The sequence below is a fragment of the Podarcis filfolensis genome (assembly GCF_964270895.1).
Source record: "Podarcis filfolensis genome assembly, chromosome: 1".
NCBI lineage: Eukaryota > Metazoa > Chordata > Lepidosauria > Squamata > Lacertidae > Podarcis > Podarcis filfolensis.
In genome coordinates, this window is record NC_139604.1 from 57,998,477 (window position 1) to 58,017,720 (window position 19,244).

Below are 19,244 nucleotides of genomic sequence, written 5' to 3' on the forward strand. Positions count from 1 at the left end.
GATCTGGAGAGAGTCCCAAAAGCCAAATGACTGGAGAGTCTCATTCAGTCCTTGGGACTGCGGTCGCCCAACCCTGATGTACGACTTCTCCTGAAAAACCACACATGGCAGCCTTCTCCCCATAGCATGAATAAGAGGCAAGGGGATTGGTTTTTAAACTTGCATGTGAGGCACAAGGAGCGATCGATTGTCACAGCCATGTGGTCAAGCCACTGGGCAATACCTTCACTCTCTGCTTTGCGCAGGATGTTGGGGAAGCCTTTCCTCTGGAATTCACAGAAGACCTACTTTAAATATTATCTGCAATTACCTCCAAGCAGAAACTAGGTAAGGCAGGCTGTCTGTGCTGGGCAGAGTGACAAACTGGGACACATGTGTTTGTTTTCTTAATATGAAAAATCCATACACAGTAACACAACTATTTTTAAAATGCAGTTGATACTGAGTCCTCATTTTTAACAACAGTTACAACACCCTGACAAATGAAAACAAGCATAGATTAAAGAGAGTGTTGTGCTTCTGCAAAGGAGCTGGTGACCTACTCTAGAATCTCCAGTTTACAGTCTGGGTGTTTCAGCCCCCCGCAGAGCAGCTCCACTCCCTTGTCTTCAATTTCATTCCAAGCCAGATCCAGTTCTATCAGTGTCTGGCTCTCCCTGAGGACTTCGGCAAGATCCCCGCCACAAGCCTGTGTAAAAGAGCAGTGGGACAACCTGCACGGAACAGTAATAAGAGTTATCAGGATGGAGGAGTTATAAACATGACATCAAGAACAACAGTGACCTGTCGGACTCGAACAATTTGCGAAGCTTCAACTAAAATGGGTTCCCTTTGGTCACCCACAGTTTAAAACTAAGTAAAAAGGGAAAACATTTTTGCAATTCAAACTGGTGGCTCATGAATGGTGTGATCTATTGGCACCCAAAGGCCTTGGGTGGTAGGTGGGTGCTCAGAGATCACATGGCCATGAGTGTGGCGAGTGGCGGGTTTGGCTGGAACCGGGCAGATTCACAGACATACAAACACACTCAATAGATATCCTGATGGCTGATCAGTTGGGCATTAGCGAAAGGTTGTCAGCAGTGCTGGATTCCCAAATAGGCAGAGAAGGCACCAGCTTTTCAGGGGGCCCGCAACAGCGGTTCAAAATAATATTGATTTCATTTTGAAAGAAAATTACAAAAATATATTAGGAGATAATTTGTGAGGGAGGTCCCAAGATTTTGAATACCTAGGGGCCTCCACAGGGTTTAATCTGGCACAGGTTGCCAGGGCTAACCTAGAGAGCAGCCAAGGGGTCACACAGGCCTATCATAGAATCTCAACTAAAGAAGCCATGACTTATGGCCATCCAACCTCTGCTTAAAAACCTCCAAGGAAGGAAAGTCCACCTGTGCTTCAAAGGGTTAAATAGGTAACACAAGTCCCACCTCCTGCCCCACAAGTTTGACAATCTTTAGAACAAGTATTTTGCTTTCGAAACAAAAAGGAAACAATATTCCAATATTAGAGGTTACTGCCCACACACTTCTGCTGCACTTTCTATTTCTGTGGTGGCACCTCGGTAAAATCACTTCTTACTGTTTTCCCCAGAGGCAGAGAACAAGAACAGGAGTCATACTCAAATTCACAGTCAAGAGCTTCTTTATTGCTTGACTGGTTGCACAAGAATTTCTGTTGTTATTATTATTATAAGCTATTTACATTCCTTCTTTATCTCTCCAGCATGGTATAATCTCAGTCCAGTAAACAATCCTGATACAGCAAAACTCACAGTATCAGCAGCATACATTGTTTTCCTTCCAACCTTGTTAGCGTGTGTGCTGTTTGTGTGTGTGTGCTTTCCTCGTGCAGAAATTGCAGCCTGCAACTTCCTCCCTTTATTTGCACCTCCAGCTGACACCAATCAAACCTAGAGTGCCACTCCTACACACTAAAGAAAGTTCTGGAACCCTCTTTAAAGCTTCTAGGAACTTTTATCTGTTTCTTAAAGAATGTTTTCCTAATATCCAATTGGTTTTCCTAACATCCATTTCCTGTTGCTGGACTGCCATTTCCAGATTCCAGACTTGTGGATTTAACATAACCGATCCTTGCCTGGCTTTGAGCTTTGGTCAGTTTAACATGGACCCAATTAGATCATACGAGCCACTCAGAGTGGCAATCTGTCAAGATTTTTTCTTCTACTGTATTTTTAATATTTTGTTGGAAGCCGCCCAGAGTGGCTGGGGAAACCCAGCCAAATGGGAGGGGTATAAATAATAAACAATAATTATAAATGATTATTTTTACTCACTTGGATGTATAATCAGTCTCACTTGCAAATAGTGTAAAAAGAAATCAAGAATATCTATATAGATTTGCTGTTGAACGTATATGACATGTGTCCCAACAGCAATGAGAGGGGCATTAATTTCCCATTAGCTTAACTCCTGATAGACTTTGTCTGCCAATAGGTATCACCATGATCACTCCATTTTGCATGACAAAAATGCTGCATTTATTACATATTACACTGCATTGCATATTTTCACATGCTCACACAAGTACTCACCTCAAACTCTGCAGCTTGCAGTCTGGATGTTTTAGCCCTTCGCATAGTAGCTTCACCCCTGAATCACCTAATACATTCCAAGTTAAATCTAATTTTCTTAAGGTCTGGTTGGTAATGAGAGCAGAAGACAGAGCCTTGCAACAATCTGCTGTCAGACAGCAAGCAAACAACCTAAATCAAACAGAAGGAAATGGCTATGAACAGAAGAAGTAATATGACTGTTTGGTAAAAAAAACCCATTTTCAAATTATGATATAATCACTTCTGAAGTTCCCTAATGCTGAATCCTTCAAGCCAATTTACGTACCAGCAGATAATGTCTGTAAACTATGATATCATTTGTTAAATACTGTCTAACTGTTTTGCAACTATTGTGCTGGAATATTAGCTCTACATTTCTGAGAATCTGGAGCAAGATTACTTTTTAAATGTGTTTGGAGATGCCCCATACATATTTCAGGGTACCTACAGGTGTTTTATTTATTAAAGGAGGTTATGCTTCTCTGAATGATCAGGTAGTGACTGCTGTTGAGATAGAGGAAGGTTCAGGGGTATCTGTTACAAGTCTTCAATCCCACTATTATTCTTTCAGCTCTTTCATAAACTAAAAAGTCCCAAATATAGCAACTCTCCTTCACAGAGTCGTTCCAGCCACTTGATTATTTTGTCCTCCTCTGCACCCGCTCCAGCTCTGCAAGATCCATTTTAAGGTATGGCAACCAGAACTATACAGAGTGTTTCAAGTGCGATTGCAGCAGAAATCTGTATAAAAGAATTAAGATTCTGACAGTCATATTTTCAACCCCCTTCCTAATGATCTTCGGCACAGAATTCACCTTTTTTACAGGTGCTGCACAATGAGTCAACAAACTTCATCAAGCTATCCATCATGGCCTCAAGATCTTTTTGGTGGTAGAAAAAAATCTAGCAAACATCTCCATGTCCTTCTCTCTGTTACACTTTTGATAACCCTTTTCTTGGCAACGTATCCCACATTACATAGAAACCTACATGGAAAAAAAAACAACCTGTAGAACGGAAGTATAATTGTAAATATTCTTTTTATCATTATTGGAAGAAGCCCTTCGCAGAATGCATTTCAAGAGGCAGATTTCATACTTACGACAAAACCTCAAGCTTGCAGTTTGGATGTTTCAAGCCCTCACACAGCAGCCTCACTTCTGAATCTCCCAGTTTATTATCTCGTAAATCTACTTGTTTCAGCATCTGGTTTGTGGCAAGGACAGAAGACAGATCTCCACAACTTGTGATGCTGCACTTAATCAACCTGCAAGGCGGAAACATAGCTTGTTCCAGCAGCACACACCATATATGGTAAAGATGGAAGGATGAAACATGGAGTGGCTCTGGACCAGACTCAAACTACCTGCGACAGGAAGATGTTTGGCTAATGGTGGCCACATGCATCTCCCTGATGTAGCCTGGGGAAACACATGGCATGTTGTCATGGCATGTTCCACTGTCTCCTACATGCAGCAAGAAGTAAAGCATGAGGAGTAGGAGCTCACACTAGGATGGTACATTTTTTCAACCAGGGAGACATATGGGGAGCAGGTCAGCAGCACCTACATCTCTCTCCATGTCATGGGTTTCCAAGGGCAAGTGAGAATGGGTTTAGTATGGCAAGGGTTTCAATTATTTAGTGATGTTGCTTTGGATTGGAGAGGGTCTGGAGAGGACATGATTGACCAAGAAACAGCTGTTTTCTCAGTGGGATGGAAGTGAGAGGCCAGACTGGGTTGGAGTGAGAAGAAACACAAAGAATTCAAGAACTAGACAGCAGACAAAGGCCAAGGACTTCATAATTTCTGAACTTAAAAATGGAAAGCATAATGCTGGTGGTCAACAAAAGAGGTTTAAAGACTGTCTCAAGGCAAATCTTTAAAAAGTAGTATAAACACCAACAATTGGGAAACACTTGCCTGCGAGCACTCCAGTTGGAGACCACCCTTTACCAAAGGTGTCATGGGCTTTGATGACACTCAAACTCAGGACATAAGGGGAAAACGTGCTAAGAGGAAGGCACGCTTGGCAAATCCACACTGTGATCAACTCCCGCCTGGAAACCAATGTCCCCACTGTGGAAGGACGTGTGGATCCAGAATTGGCTTCCACAATCACTTACAGACTCATTGTTAAAACCGTGTTTATGGAAGACAATCTTCCTCGGCTACGAGTGATCGCCAAAAAAGACCTGGACATATTCAGACTGACACACGCAGAGAAAAGGAAAATAATCAGAACACCTTATTTGAAATCCTAGAAAAAGTTAGAAACGGCATTAACACGAATAGTACTCGCTAAAAAATGCAGCTGTTATCTTAATGATTAATATACTAACTGAAATGTAATTAGAAGTTGATAAAAAAATTAACCACAGCAATATAAGAACTGGACAAAAAACACATCAAGGAATGCGGGAAAACACTTTGCTTAAATTGTATAAATTTGGAATTAATTGGAACTATTTTGATATTAATTGGTATCTGTATAATTGGCAAAACTGTGGTAATATTGGGTAAATATTGGAAAATTAATACAAGTTTATATTTAAAAAAAATCATCCAAGTGTGCCCACTGCCTCCCCCCCCCCAAAAAGTTGAAAACTCCTGCATGAAGCATTCAGTTGAGTGAACTGCACCATTCATACTTACTGTAGGTTCTCTAATTTACAAGCTGGATCCTTTAGTCCCATACACAGCAACATCACTCCTATGTTCCACACTTTATTGAAACGCAGATCTAACTCTCTCAGCGTCCGGCTTGTACGCAGAACTTTGGCGAAACCCCAACAAGCAGTTCCTGAGAAAGAACAATTGGATAACCTGCAGAGGACAGCAAAAGAAAAAACAAGAATACTCCTGGATGACTTGTGAATAGAATTTCAAAAACAAGAACAATCAGACTGGAAGGGACCAGAAGAACCATCTAATCCAAGCCCCTGCAATGTAGGAAACACTGAACATGATTTTTTTTTTTAAAAAAAAAAGCAAGCAAAATAAGTGAAGGGTTTTGCACAATGGGTCAGAAAGGAAAGTGGGGTGGCTTTCTGGTTGCCAAATTCCCAGGTCCAAATGAGGCCAGTGCGGGTCTGCCATGAGAATGGCCCCTTACACCCCTTGGTGAGTATTTTATTTTGTTGAGTTCTTACTCTCTCAACAGTTTACATTATTAGGGCAGCCTTAAAAACTTAACATTTGTTTCTTTGCCAACATTTCTCATTTCCCCAAACATTCTCCAAAAAGACACAAGAACAAGAGAAAGGGAAGTTTTGTAGGCAGAAACAAATAAAAACTCAAATAAACACACATTTAGTTCGAAACTGGAGTAAACATTTTCTTTTTTAATGTTAAATAAGGACTAGCAGATCCAAACCATGTGAGAATAAGGAACTTAATGTGAGCTTTATATGGGGAACGAGCTGACTACTGGCGAGGTGGTTAGGCTTTGAAAGCGTTGTCAATAAAACAGTGTATGTGACTGCAAAAATCTGGTTGGTTTTCCAGGTGCACAATTATTTCATTGATGTTCTGCCTGTTAACACTCACACGAGCTTCTGCAGCCTGCAGTTAGGATGTTTTAAACCTTCACTAAGTTGGCGGATTCCAAAATTTCCTAGTGCATTGTCTGATAAATCCAGATCTGTCAGGCTCTGCTTGGTACAGAGCACAGAGGACAGGTCCTCACAACATGCTCCTGTCAGTCCACAGCTATATAACCTACAGCAAACAGAAATACAAGCACGAAAATAAAACGTGTTTATGCATCTATCCCCATCTTTTCCTTTCCCCATTGCCATCTCCTAAGATATTCTGGTTGCCTTGGCGCTGGCAAAGTGCCAGTGGAACTCCTCAGAGGGGAAAGCTGCATGTACATATGACTACATCCCACATTTCCACACCTTCCGTCACAACAACAAAAGTTGGCTAACAAAGTTGCCATGTTCCTTTCTGACCCACTTCTCCACAAATACTGTTTCATCTGCATCTCTGATGTCAAGAGTAGGGCTGGGCGATATCTGGTTTTCAGCATTGTAATATACCACCAACTAACTATCAGTGATATATCATGATATCTGAAATAATACCGAAATAGGCAGAAAAAGTGGTGGGGCTGTGGAGTGACTAGGAGGAAATGAAGAAGGCTGCCTGCTTTCTGGGTGAAGGCGCTCCTGCCCACTCCCTCCCATCCTCTCTCCACAGCTTGGCCTTGGCAGAGGGAGCCTGAGAAGGTGGAGGAAAGACAGCCTGTCCCACTTGCTCAGGCAAAGGCAAATGTGCAGACAGGCAGATGGGAGAGCAGGCAATTGAGCTGGCAATACAGTGGTACCTTGGGTTACAGACGCTTCAGGTTACAGACTCCGCTAACCCAGAAATAGTACCTTGGGTTAAGGACTTTGCTTCAGGATGAGAACAGAAATCGCGTGGCGGTAGCGGGAGGCCCCATTAGCTAAAGTGATACCTCAGGTTAATAACAGTTTCAGGTTAAGAACGGACCTCCAGAACAAATTAAGTTCTTAATCTGAGGTACCATTGTACAATGCCACTTCCTGGTTGCTGACAGTACAGAACAGGCAGGTGGAAGTGAAATGCACTGTGCTGGTGGCGACCAGAGAGCCGTGATGTATTGGCCAGCTCAAAAAGTCTGAAACTGGTATCACAATCTGAACTTCATATCGGTTTCAGATGATGAATTGAAATATCACCCAGCTCTACTCAAGAGGGTTAGCGGACAGAGATGGACTCCCGTCCCACTTATTGCTGACCTCACTTGTCTTCAGGATGAAGGAGTGAGATAAAGGGAAGGACCTTAAACCTTCAATCAGCCCCAACAATCATAGAAAATGCCCACGGATATGAGAGATGTAGTTCAGCAACATCTAGAAGGCCAAAGTTTCCCCAGACGTGTTGTAGCAAAAGGAGCAGATACACAGGGAGGCTGAAATCTTAACAAGTACTGACTCACATCACTTTCTGTATCTGGCAGTTTGGGTGCTTTAGTCCCTCAGCTAGCAGCTTCAGTCCTGAATCTCCAACTTTATTTCTTCCCAGCTCCAGCTCCAATAGTGTTGAGTTAACAGAGAGAAGAGATGCGAGGAAACCACAAGAAACAAGCTGTTCACTAAAAAACTTCACTCTGTGGAGGACAATTGGATGAAAGGATGAAAATCTGTATATAGGAAATGATTCAGCGTATACAATAAAACAAAACAATAACAATGCTAGCATTGCATTTCCTTCTAACCACAAAATGTCCACGTTCTCTACAATGCAACCTTTAAACATCACCTCCAATACATAGCGTTTGTTGGAAGGAGACATGAGAACTGTGGGTGGTAGCAAGCCTGCCAAGTCTGTCCCCCTAAATTCACTGAACCCTCCTCCCCGGAATGAACACCCTGGGGCACAGTTACCCAAAAGCAGCAGCAGTGCAGGACTGCCCTGATCAGGCAAAAAGCCTTGGTGGGCCAGAAACATGGGCACGATATTGCCTGATTCTGGTGCTCAGTATTAGGCTTGAGAGAGCTAGAGAGGAGCCACTGGGGATACTTCTCTGGGTTTCTTTTCCATGCTTTGAGAGCTGCCTTTCGCTGACTGAAGAAACTGAGGACAGTGCAGAGGAACACCCACTTTGGTCCATCACAGCCAGGATCAGGATCAATATTTTGCCCTTGCAAAAGGACTCTAATGAAGTTAAACGCAAACAGCTTCTTACCTCACATGCCTTAAGTTACTTTTTGGAGACTTCAGTGCTTTGAAGATGGCTGGGTTTTGATACTGTTCACTAAGAGATGAAAGAAAATGTCCTTGTTAAGAAAAGGTTCGGCATATTATTTTATTTTTATGAAGAGAATAGTGTGGTGGTTTTCAAACCTGTACTTTAACCATGACACACACATCAAATACCACTGTTGCACAACCTGTCCCATTATCAGTATCATGGTGCGAGTTGATCCAAGGGGTCAGGCCACCTCCCCCGCCCCCAAAAAAAGGATGACTTACCAACAGGATTCCAGCTTCCCAAACAAAGGTTCTTCAGGTTTCCCAAACATACCACAAGTCAATCGATTCAAAAAATTGTACATAGTCCAGCTATTGCACTCTGGGTCTCTTCTAAGTCTCTGGCTCTGGGCCCATAACCTATTGAGATTATTATATTATTATTCAGTAGAAGCCACTGGATGAGCAAAAACTGACTCTTGTATTGAAATAAAAATTATCCAGTCCAAAAATATGGTTCAAAAAAGCTTTACTCACAGAACAGTGGTGTGCAGTCAGTTGACTAGGGAGACTGAGCTGGACCCCTACATGTTCCCGGTAAATTAGAGTATTAAAGTATTAAAGTCTGGTGCCTCCTTCCCAAAGCTTGGGAAGCTTCTGCCCAGCTTAGGGAAGGAGGTGTGATGCTCATGTGCGCAATGTCCCCTGCCCTCTCAAGATGGCGCCTTTGGCCCTAACTGTATCCCTACAAAAAACTTGCACTATCACAGAACTCAGCTCTCAACTTCAAACAATAAAAATTACATACACTCAGTTGCATAATTCTTGCACTGGTTCCAGCATAAGGCACGATAACTTAGATTACAAATATCTGGTCCCGACCAGAGATGAATGGCTCATGAAGATGATGGACGACGCTGAAATGGTGAAAATGACCAGGAAAATCAGAAACCAGGAAGAGAGGAACTTCAATATGGAATGGGAAAAATTTACAATGTACTTAAGAGAACACTGTAAACAACTAAAAACTTTGGCAGGATTTGAGTAACGCTTGTAATGTAATAAAAACTAAGGTAAAAATGGACTGTAAGAAAAAAAGAGAAAATATGTGAGGCAGTTGAAAAATATTGAAAATGGTAACCATGGAAGGGTGGAGGGGAGTCTAAGGATTCAGGGAATCCTAAATGCTGATGGTGAGGTTTAATGTTTGAATTTAAATATGCAATGTCAAACTCAATAAAAAAAGATTATACAAAAACAAGTATCTTGCATTTTGAGCTAAAATCAAAGCTCTTCTCCATTGCAACCTCTTTTTGCTGGAGATGAAGATTAACATATCCATTCTTTTCAGGAGCTCAGAAGAGGCACTACACCCAACATGGATGCCTGTCAGTTTAGATATGCATAGACATGAAATACTTTCTCTTTCATGTGACTGTATGCTAATAACTCTGTGACTGAGCCACAAAGATACAGCCCAGGTAGGCTCCTCTCTAACTTCATGAAAATTTCCTATCATGCTTCACAGTATACAATACAGAAGCATTCTCTATCTCCCATTTTGATCAACAGGCTCCAAGCACCACGAAAGTAGTGCATTACTCATCATCCTCCCGAGGAACTGGGATGCTCACCCTGCCATGCCACTCCCCTGTGTTTTGGGGGCAGACTCCTTTGCATTCTTGCTTTCCTCCAAGGCAATAATCCATAATACAAGGTCATGGGAACATTTAGTTCACACCCACCCACACACTTCCCAACTCCTGCATCTGCCCCGCTGCCACAGTCAACACCTTTTGCCCACTCTAGGAATTCCTAATGCAGCAGCTGGTCAGCCAAGAGTTAAATAGGGTCTTAACTGTTTTTGGCTATTAACCAGAAATCTGTCTATCAAAAGAAGATCTGGCTGGTCAGCATCAAGAATACACATGGGATGTGTGTGTGTGTGTGTGTGTGTGTGTGTGTGTGGAGAATTTCATGAGAGTTCAAAGTCAAATGTGTGTCCTCATCAGAAACTCTGGAAAATATTAGAAAAGGGCAAAAAGTTGCTGCATGTGGTGAAATCCCGTGTGTGGAAGTGGCAGGTGCAGAGAAACTCAACATCCCTTATTTAAATAATACATACCCGTCTGAACGTGGTTTTGAATTAGTAAGTTTTTCCTCTTCTTCCTCCTCCTCTTTTTCTAGTATTTCTTCGGTAAAATCATAATATCTCATAAATAACATTTCCTCCACGTGAAGGACCTCCAAAGAAGAGCAGTGCTCCAAGCAATATGCCTGGGCCATCACTCTCGTCTTAGTCAGGTATCTTCCGTGTACGGTAACTTCAGTCACGTGATCCAATGCACTTTCCACAAAATTTTCCTCTTGGTTCTCATATAAGCATTCAAGCCATCGGTGCTTATGCCTCTCATGTACATCCATCTTTGTTTCTGTGGTGTTTTTCACCCATTCTAATAAGACTTCTTTAATCTTAGGCGAAAATTTCCATCCGAACGGCTCTTTCATGTCCTTCATTCCCTTTCCTTCATTTACGAGGCCAAAGAGGAAGCGTACCATTACTTCTAAATCAGGTCTGGAAACTGCGTAGCTTTCTAATAATCTGACCACATCTCGATTAGGATTTTCAGAACTCAGCCCTTCTCCTTCTTCCAGTAAGTAAGATAAGGCTGCAAAAAACTCCTGGAAGCTTAAGTGAATGAAGCTGTAGGCACGTTCACATTCAATGTTCCTTCTGAAAATGCTCTTGCTCAGAAAGAGGGGGAGGGAGTCTTCCTGATCTAAGCCGAGCTCTTTGATTTCTTCCTCCCAGAACAGTATTTTTCGTTTCCAGATTCCATCTGCAGCCAGACAACACAAACTTTTCAAGTTCTTTCTAATATGTTCCTTTGATGGGCTGTTGTGGTGCAGCTTTAGCAAGCTGGAAAGGTAAAGCACATAGATGGCAGTGAGCGTGTTGGATGTTTGCCAAAGATCCTCACTGTTTTCCATCTGTTGTACCAACACCATGCAGATGATGCAGCACACAAGGGGAACCGAGCACATGGTGAAGAGGGTCTCGTTCTGTTTTACAAGACTGAAAGCTTGAGTTGCTCGGTCTTTATTCTCAAAGAATTTGTGGAAATATTTCTCTCTGTCCTCTTTTGAAAATCCCAGGATCTTGAAATGGCGACGTAATTCCTCTGAGCACTCATGGAGATACCCCAGGGCTGTTGGTCTTGTTGTTATTATCAAGTAGGATTCAGGAAGGAGTTTTTTCTTAAGTAAGCTGCCCAGGAGGACCTCCACCGGCCCCTTCTGCCAGGGATCAGTACAAAAGGGGTCTGGTTGAAGGGAGCATCTTAATTCATCAAACCCATCAATTACAAACAGCAGTTTCTTCGGATTCTCCAGCATCTTCTTAATTTCATCCTGTCGGGGCCACTGTTTTAAAATGATTTCTGCAATACTACTATCCTCATTACAGAGGTTCATCTCTCCACAATTAATGTAGAAAACATAATCAAACATGGCCTGATAAAGTCTTCCACAGGCCCAGTCAAACATGATTTTTCTTGCTGTTGTTGTTTTCCCGATCCCTGCAGCTCCCTGCAGTACAACGATTTGTGGAACCAGTCCATTTCTATCAGGATTAAATAGCTTTTCAGTGGTATACTCTGTTTGAAGGCTACAATAGTCCATGTAAGTGTCTCGAAAATATACCCATCCTAAAGCCATGATTTCATGTTCTTCCTTCTGCTTTCTGGGACTCTCAATATCAAAGGTTAGCTTTGAATACTGGGAGCTTCGAAGCAGATTTTCACCAAGAGAAGGATGGACTTTCATTGACTGAAATTTGCCCTTTATGTAGTCTCTGTAGGTTAACCTAGAACCTAAGAAAAGGACATGTGCTAGCAGAAGTATTGAGAAAGCACCAAATATTATTTGTTAGGAATTCCATCTCTTGTCTTGAAATGAGAAAGCTCAGTAAATATAAAAAGCTGTTTTAGCCTGTACATGAACTACACAGACATATATAATCCCATCCCAATCAAACATGGAGATGTAAAATGCTGTGGCTCCACTGTTCATGGGGACAGACTACTGCTAGAATGTAACTCCAGTGCTTAAAAGCTTGCACTGACTGCCCACATGATACTGAGCCAAGTTTAAACTTCTTGTATTAACTTACAAGACCCTTAACAACTTGAGTCCAAGGTACCTTAAGGGCTGCCCAAGTCCTTATACCCCTGCCTGATAATGGACTTCAGGTGAGTCCCCGTTAGCAGTTCCACCAGGATCTGATGCATTTGCTTACTGGAGATCCTCCTTAATAATAATAATAATAATAATAATAATTTTTATTTATACCCCGCCCTCCCCAGCCAAGGCCGGGCTCAGAGCGGCTTACAAGCAATAATAAAAACAAGTTGAATGATTACAACTTAAAAACAAAATTAAAATACAACATTAAAATATTGAAATATTAAAATATTAAAATTTAGCCTCATCACAGGAGGAGAAGGAAAGGAAAAAAGAAAGAGAGGGAGGGAATCAAATTGGCTCCAAGCCAAAGGCCAGGCGGAACAACTCTGTCTTACAGGCCCTGCGGAAAGAAATCAGATCCTGCAAGGCCCTGGTCTCATGAGGCAGAGTATTCCACCAGGCCAGAGTCAGAGTTGAAAAGGCCCTGGCTCTGGTTGAAGCCAATCTAACTTCCTTAGGGCCCGGGACCACTAGGGTGTTGCTATTTATGGACCTTGAGGCTCTCCGTGGGGCATACCGGGAGAGGCGGTCCCGTAGGTACGAGGTTCCTAGGCCGTGAAGGGCTTTAAAGGTCAAAAGCAGCACCTTAAATCTGACCCTGTACTCTACCGGGAGCCAGTGCAGTTTGAAAAGCACTGGGTGAATATGCTCCCATGGCAGAGACCCCGTGAGGAGCCTCGCTGCAGCATTCTGCACCCTCTGGAGTTTCTGGGTCAGCTTCAAGGGCAGCCCCGCATAGAGCGAATTACAGTAGTCAAGCCTGGAGATGACCGTCGCATGGATCACTGTGGCCAGGTTGGGGCGGGAAAGGTAAGGGACCAACTGCTTGATGCGGCGAAGATGGAAAAATGTCGCCTTGGCTGTTGCTGTAACTTGCGCCTTGATGGAAAGGAAGGTGTCAAGGATTACACCCAAACTCTTAACGGAAGGCAATGGCACTAATTGGGCCCCCGCAAGAGAAGGGAGTTGGTCCCTCATCCCCATGCCACCCCAACCCAGCCATAGGACCTCTGTCTTCAAAGGATTTAGTTTCAATCGGCTCCCATGAAACCATCCAGCCACAGCTTCCAAGCATCTGGTCAGTGTGTTCGGGGCCGATTCGGTGTGGCCATCCATCAGCAGATAGAGCTGAGTGTCATCAGCATATTGGTGACAGCCCAGCCCAAAGCTCCGGATAATCTGGGCAAGGGGGCGCATAAAGATGTTAAAAAGCATCGGGGAGAGAATTGCGCCCTGCGGCACTCCACACACCAAGGAATGGCACGACGACATTTCCCTCCCTAGTGCCACCCTCTGTCCCCGACCAGAGATAAAAGAGCACAGCCAGTTGCGGGCTATGCCCTGTATCCCCACGTCTGCGAGACGGTGGTCCAGAAGATCATGATTGACCATGTCAAAGGCTGCTGACAAATCTAAAAGGATCAGCAGTCCTGACCCGCCTCGATCCAGTTGTCTACGGAGATCATCTGTTAGGGCAACCAGAGCCGTTTGGGTCCCAAAACCAGGACGGAAACCAGACTGAAATGGATCTAAAGCCGATAACATGAACAAGAAAAGAAAAGAAAAGAAAAGAAAAGAAAAGAAAAGAAAAGAAAAGAAAAGAAAAGAAAAGAAAAGAAAAGAAAAAAGAGAATCTCCAGCAATATGCTACGATTTCTTACCTTTCCGTGTTGCTTCTTTGAGATTTGCAGCAATGTCTTCCTTGCCAATATGTTCAAGGACACATATGCATACTTTTACTGCATTGGCCTCACCATAGAAGTCACACATGAGATGAATAACATCGGATCTATCAGCACTGTCCAGCTGAACTTTGGGGATTTTCCCCTTTCCATCATGGTCAATGTCTTGTAGCTTCCGTTTAAAAATGTTAAACTGGTCTTCAAGGAGTTCTTCCAAGGCATCATAGAGGGTTTGGCTTAAGGTTTCATTCCTACCCATCGCTAGATCTGGGTGAGCCATTGTGGGTTTGCTTGTTAGAGGCTGGAGCGGAGCTTTGGAGATCTCATAAAAGGACTCTGCTCTCAGATCTGGGGCCACACAAAAAGATGAAAAGCTGTTACTTAGAGATTGTGAAAAGCAAGCTAAAGAGATCATAGAGTTGGAAGGGACCCCAAGGATGATCTAGGCCAACCCCCTGCAATTCAGGTGTCCCTTATGGGGATCAAACCTGCAACCCTAGTGTTATCGGTACCATGCTCTAACCAACTGAACTATCACCATGGGCGTAGCCAGAGGGGCAGGGAGGGGCAACTGCCCCCGCTAAAATGATAAAATTCAGTAAAAATACATAGCAAACTCAGATTCTGCCCCCAACAAAAGGCCTGCCCCCCCAAACAATAATCCTGGCTACACCCATGGCTATCCCCAATGGAACAATCCAATAAATTACCTAGCATGTTCCCTTAACAAAATTCTAGATTACTTCATTTTCATCTGCAGGGATCAGGCCTTGAAGATTGCTGAGAAGCTTCCATTAGAACAGAAATATCCATTAGTAAGGCCATTATGTTATTAACCAATGCCAATAGGATTGACCATATTTCACCAGCGCCTAACAAATCTGCAGCGCTTACTCAAAATAAAAGCAATTACTGGACAAATTTAAAACATTTTGGTATTACTAAGCTTGGGCACAACAAGTTAAAATGTCTTCTTTCCTTAGGCTTCCAGTGGCATTTATTTGATTTGACTGACTATTGTGGGTTGGTTCTTATTTTAGTTGTGGAATTATTTGCAGTGACTCAGTCATGTTGTTATCCCCCTTGAAGACCTGCCTTGGGTAGAAAGAGAGGATGTAAATATTTAAATTAAATTAATTGTGATAAACTGGAACCTGTTATCTGGAAATTGGAAAGCAGGTTCTGAAATCTTTCTTAGTCATCAGTGTTAATGACACACACATTTCAGATGATGGCTAAAACAAAGTAATTATTATATCAACATGCCCTGAGCATGATGTGTAGAGTGTCTTCCCTGCAATACTCCTAAGAAAAGAAACACTGGCTGACTCTCCTCCTGCATACAGAAAGCAAGCATGTAAACAAGCCAGCACGTCTTAAACATGGGGCAATTTGGTTTTTATAAAACCATTTTATCCCACTCCCCCCACCTCAGTTTTTTGAAACATTCAAAGAAGATTAACAGAAATAAAAAGAAAATGCATGTTTGTAAAAGAAAAAAAAATCAATTAAGAGCAATAACTAAAACAAATGTGGGGATTTATTTATTTTTTAAGGAGATTAGCAGGAGGTATTCTTCAACACTGTAACTGAGCCCTGGCATAGGTTTTAGAAGCAGGTTTCCCCACCTCACAAATTTCCCTTCAGACACATTATGAAAGAGAGAAATAACCCCAAAAGGATACAAAGCTTGCTTTGCACCTTTCTTACACCTTGTGTCAGTTGTGGTTTCTCCACAGTAGTCAGTCAGTAGTTCTTATCTGCTATACAGGATGATTATTTTATGGATATTCCTTTAGTTCAGCAACAGGTGCAAGAAGAAGGGCGCTTTCAGGGCGTTAAGAAGGTGATGAAGCGTTACCTGCCCGAAGATGAAAGAGGATATTCCCGCCCAAAAGAAAGTGGTGTTTCAATACGGCTTCGGCAGTTTAAACATGACAACTGAACGCATTGTGCCCCTGACACTGCCTATTATTTAAGTGCTTAATAAACACGCGCGTCTAACGCCGCACATCTTCATCTTTCCAAACCGCACAGCTTGCGTCCCGCTACATGCTCAGAAAAGCAACAAAAACCTTGCCCTGGGATATCACGTGATGCACTAATGACGCAACAGGTCTCTGAGAGCACGCAGAGTGCCTTTCGCACATCGCAGCTTCCCCCTCAGATCGAGGAGGGGTGAGAATCGTGGCCCCTCTCGCCTCCACCCCACGCCCCTTTTTCCAGGCTGCGACGTGAGAAGGGAAGAGCCCAGACTCGGGAGATCTGAGCCGCGAGGCCGGTTCAGACGACAGCGGGGGAAAGGCCCAGCTGAGGGAAGGGCAGAAAAAGCAGGCGCGGCCACTCGGGCGCATCTCACCGCTCGGCTTCCCGCTGCTCCAGCGCCCATCTCTCCTCGCAGTGCCGCCAGTGTTTTTTCTGGACTTTTAAGGAGTCAGGCGCGTCACTTTCCCATAAACGCAAAAGGCACGCACAGCGCTGGTGACGCAGCAGGCAACGGCCTTGCCTCGCAGGTTGCTGCGCTCCAGATCCAGAGCCCCTCTTCGCCCAAACACTCGCCTGCCCTCCCTGAACTTGCCCACAGCGAGGCAGGAGTTTGCCCACCCACCTACCCACCCACCCGCAAAAAGAAAAAGAAACCCGGGATACTTAGCCTGAGGTCCTATATATAATAATTGTTGCCTCTCCCTAGGAGCTGTTCACAGACGGACTGTGATTTGCAGGATCTCAGTTGCTGCATGCATTTTTTTGTCTGAACTGGGTATTTGCAAACATGAATTGCCCCCTCTCACTGAAACACACACTCCCAAGTCAGGAAACTCAAGTGTTTCAGCTCTTTTTTGAGCTGCCCCATTTTAGGCTGCTCCCTTTAGGTGAAGAGTCACTATACTGTACTTCAAGGTTAAGAGTACCGCAACGCACTGCGGGGGGGGGGGTTCCCTTGCAGCTTGCCTGGAAGCTGTAGTTAGTGTAGAATGACTGCTGATAGGAGAGAGATCCTGCCACCAAATCATACCTCCGCTCAAAGACCTGCACTGGCTGCCAAGTTCAAGGTCTTACTATTCTATAGAAAGCTCTTTAAGAGCTTGAGACCAGTTTACCTTAGGGATTCCCCACCACATGCGCCTACCTGACCATTTTGCTGTGCAGACCTTGCACTCCTGCAATGACCATATGATGTTCACTCCACATCTGAAAGAAGTTGAGCTTTCAGTGTGGCAGCACCTCTGGGATTCCTTGCATTATACAGTATTAAAGTTATGTTTAATGTAAATAAACTGCTGCATTTTTAGTTTGCATTGTAAAGAAAGCTTCTGTATTTTTCCATTAAGCATGGTGTTTTTTTCATACAAGGGTAGAACTAAATTACAATTTGAAGCTGTAATGAGTTGGCTGTAAAAGAGTTTTACTACTGTTTACATATGCAGCTAACAAAGAGGTATTGGCTCAGAGAAACACACAGAATAGCCGGCGGGCAGCTCTCTTGTTGGGTGTTGGCCAGCATGTAGCAGAAGAAAGAGAGTGAAGCAATACTTTGATTTTTATCTGGAATAGTTATATTTTCTTCTGCAAATATGTTTGGAAACATCACACTGGGACCATTGGGCTATTAGAGTACGAGTTGTTTGTCCAAACCACATTTTTAGCAGCAATGATTGAAAAAGATACATAAATATACAGGAACCAAGTAAAAGAAGATGACGTTGTTTTCTTTGTAATGACAGAATAACTGGGTCAGGCACAGGATTTTATGATTCTAGCAGAAATAGCAAACGCAGAAGATAGAATGCTAACCCATCACTTACACCAGTTTCTGTGTCTTGCACTCTGGGTGTTTCACCCCCTCAGCCAGCAGCCTCATTCCTGACTCTCTCAGCAGGTTAATTCCCAGGTCCATCTCAGATAGTGATGGGTAGGTGGGAAGAACAGATGAGAGATGCCAACCACCAATAGCATGGAGCTAAGAATGACGCAACTTGAGGGGGACAAGCACATTTAGAGGCAAGGTTAACAGCATGCATGGTCTATCAAAATGATCAAGGGACTTCAGCAACTCCTATGAAGAAAGGTTACAACATTTGGGGCTTTCTAGATTAGAAAACAGGCAAGAAACCAGGGGCATAATAGAGGCGGGTTATGAATGGTGTAGAGCAGCGGTAGGCAACCTAAGGTCCGGGGGCCAGATCCGGCCCAATTGCCTTCTACATCCGGTCCGGGAATCAGTGTGTTTTTACATGAGTAGAATGTGTGCTTTTATTTAAAATGCATCTCTGAGTTATTTGTGGGGCCCAATGACCACTGTGCTCTTACTTCTTCAGAGTAAGGGCAAAGAGAAGGTGTAACAAAGTAAAGTCATTACCACTGAATTCCTAACATACTGCTACAAGCTCTGTAAAATATAAATCCTTGATTATTTTTTTAAAAAGTGAAAATACACGCAGCGCACACACTTCATACGTCATCTTCAAATGCATATGGACTTTCTTCTTTAAAACGACTATGCTTTGGGAGTATGTCCTCAACTTTTCTGGTGGTTACTTTCCATGGATCACACCTAAAGCCAATATTGTGTTTCGTAAAAACACATTGGGTTCAAGGGCAAGCGGGATTGCCAAAGTCTTTTTTCCTGGGTGCCTGCCCCCTTTTAAATTTCTGTTTTGTTATTTTTAAAAAATGGCAAGCATGTAAAGAGGAATGAGTACAAATTAAAGATGAATAAGTTGCAGGCTTACTGTGTATTTCATTGCCCTTAAACATTTTCCAAGCCTATGGTTTTAAAAATAGTCCAGGAAGAGAGACCCCTAAAAATTGGCATCGCATCACTAGAGGCACCACAGAAACTGATCTACCAGACAGAATAGACAAGATGTTTGCTGGACTTGCCTTCCTGGAGGCAAATAGTGTGCTGCAGGCACAAAAGAAGGACATTCATTTTCAAAACGAAAAGAGTTTTTTTCCCTCTTTTTGTCCCTTTTCCACCCATTTCCCAGACCCACTGCAGTACAAACAACCAAGAGTCCT

The 19,244-nt window shown here is 43.2% G+C and overlaps 1 protein-coding gene across 1 annotated transcript in view; it reads right to left on the bottom strand.

Moving 5' to 3' along the window:
- Positions 1-16,738, bottom strand: part of LOC310749611 (uncharacterized protein) — a 44,185-nt gene extending 27,447 nt beyond the window's left edge. Inside the window, exons 1-11 of the mRNA XM_083586877.1 lie at positions 16,084-16,738; positions 14,202-14,570; positions 10,421-12,167; positions 8,578-8,715; positions 8,291-8,359; positions 7,541-7,711; positions 6,124-6,294; positions 5,230-5,400; positions 3,678-3,842; positions 2,555-2,725; positions 543-713 (exon numbers count right to left, since the gene is read on the bottom strand). Coding sequence (XP_083443003.1) covers positions 543-713; positions 2,555-2,725; positions 3,678-3,842; positions 5,230-5,400; positions 6,124-6,294; positions 7,541-7,711; positions 8,291-8,359; positions 8,578-8,715; positions 10,421-12,167; positions 14,202-14,502 — 3,275 coding nt within the window. The 5' untranslated portion in view covers positions 14,503-14,570; positions 16,084-16,738. The remainder of the gene's footprint in view (positions 1-542; positions 714-2,554; positions 2,726-3,677; positions 3,843-5,229; positions 5,401-6,123; positions 6,295-7,540; positions 7,712-8,290; positions 8,360-8,577; positions 8,716-10,420; positions 12,168-14,201; positions 14,571-16,083) is intronic.
- Between the last annotated feature and the right edge of the window lie 2,506 nt (positions 16,739-19,244).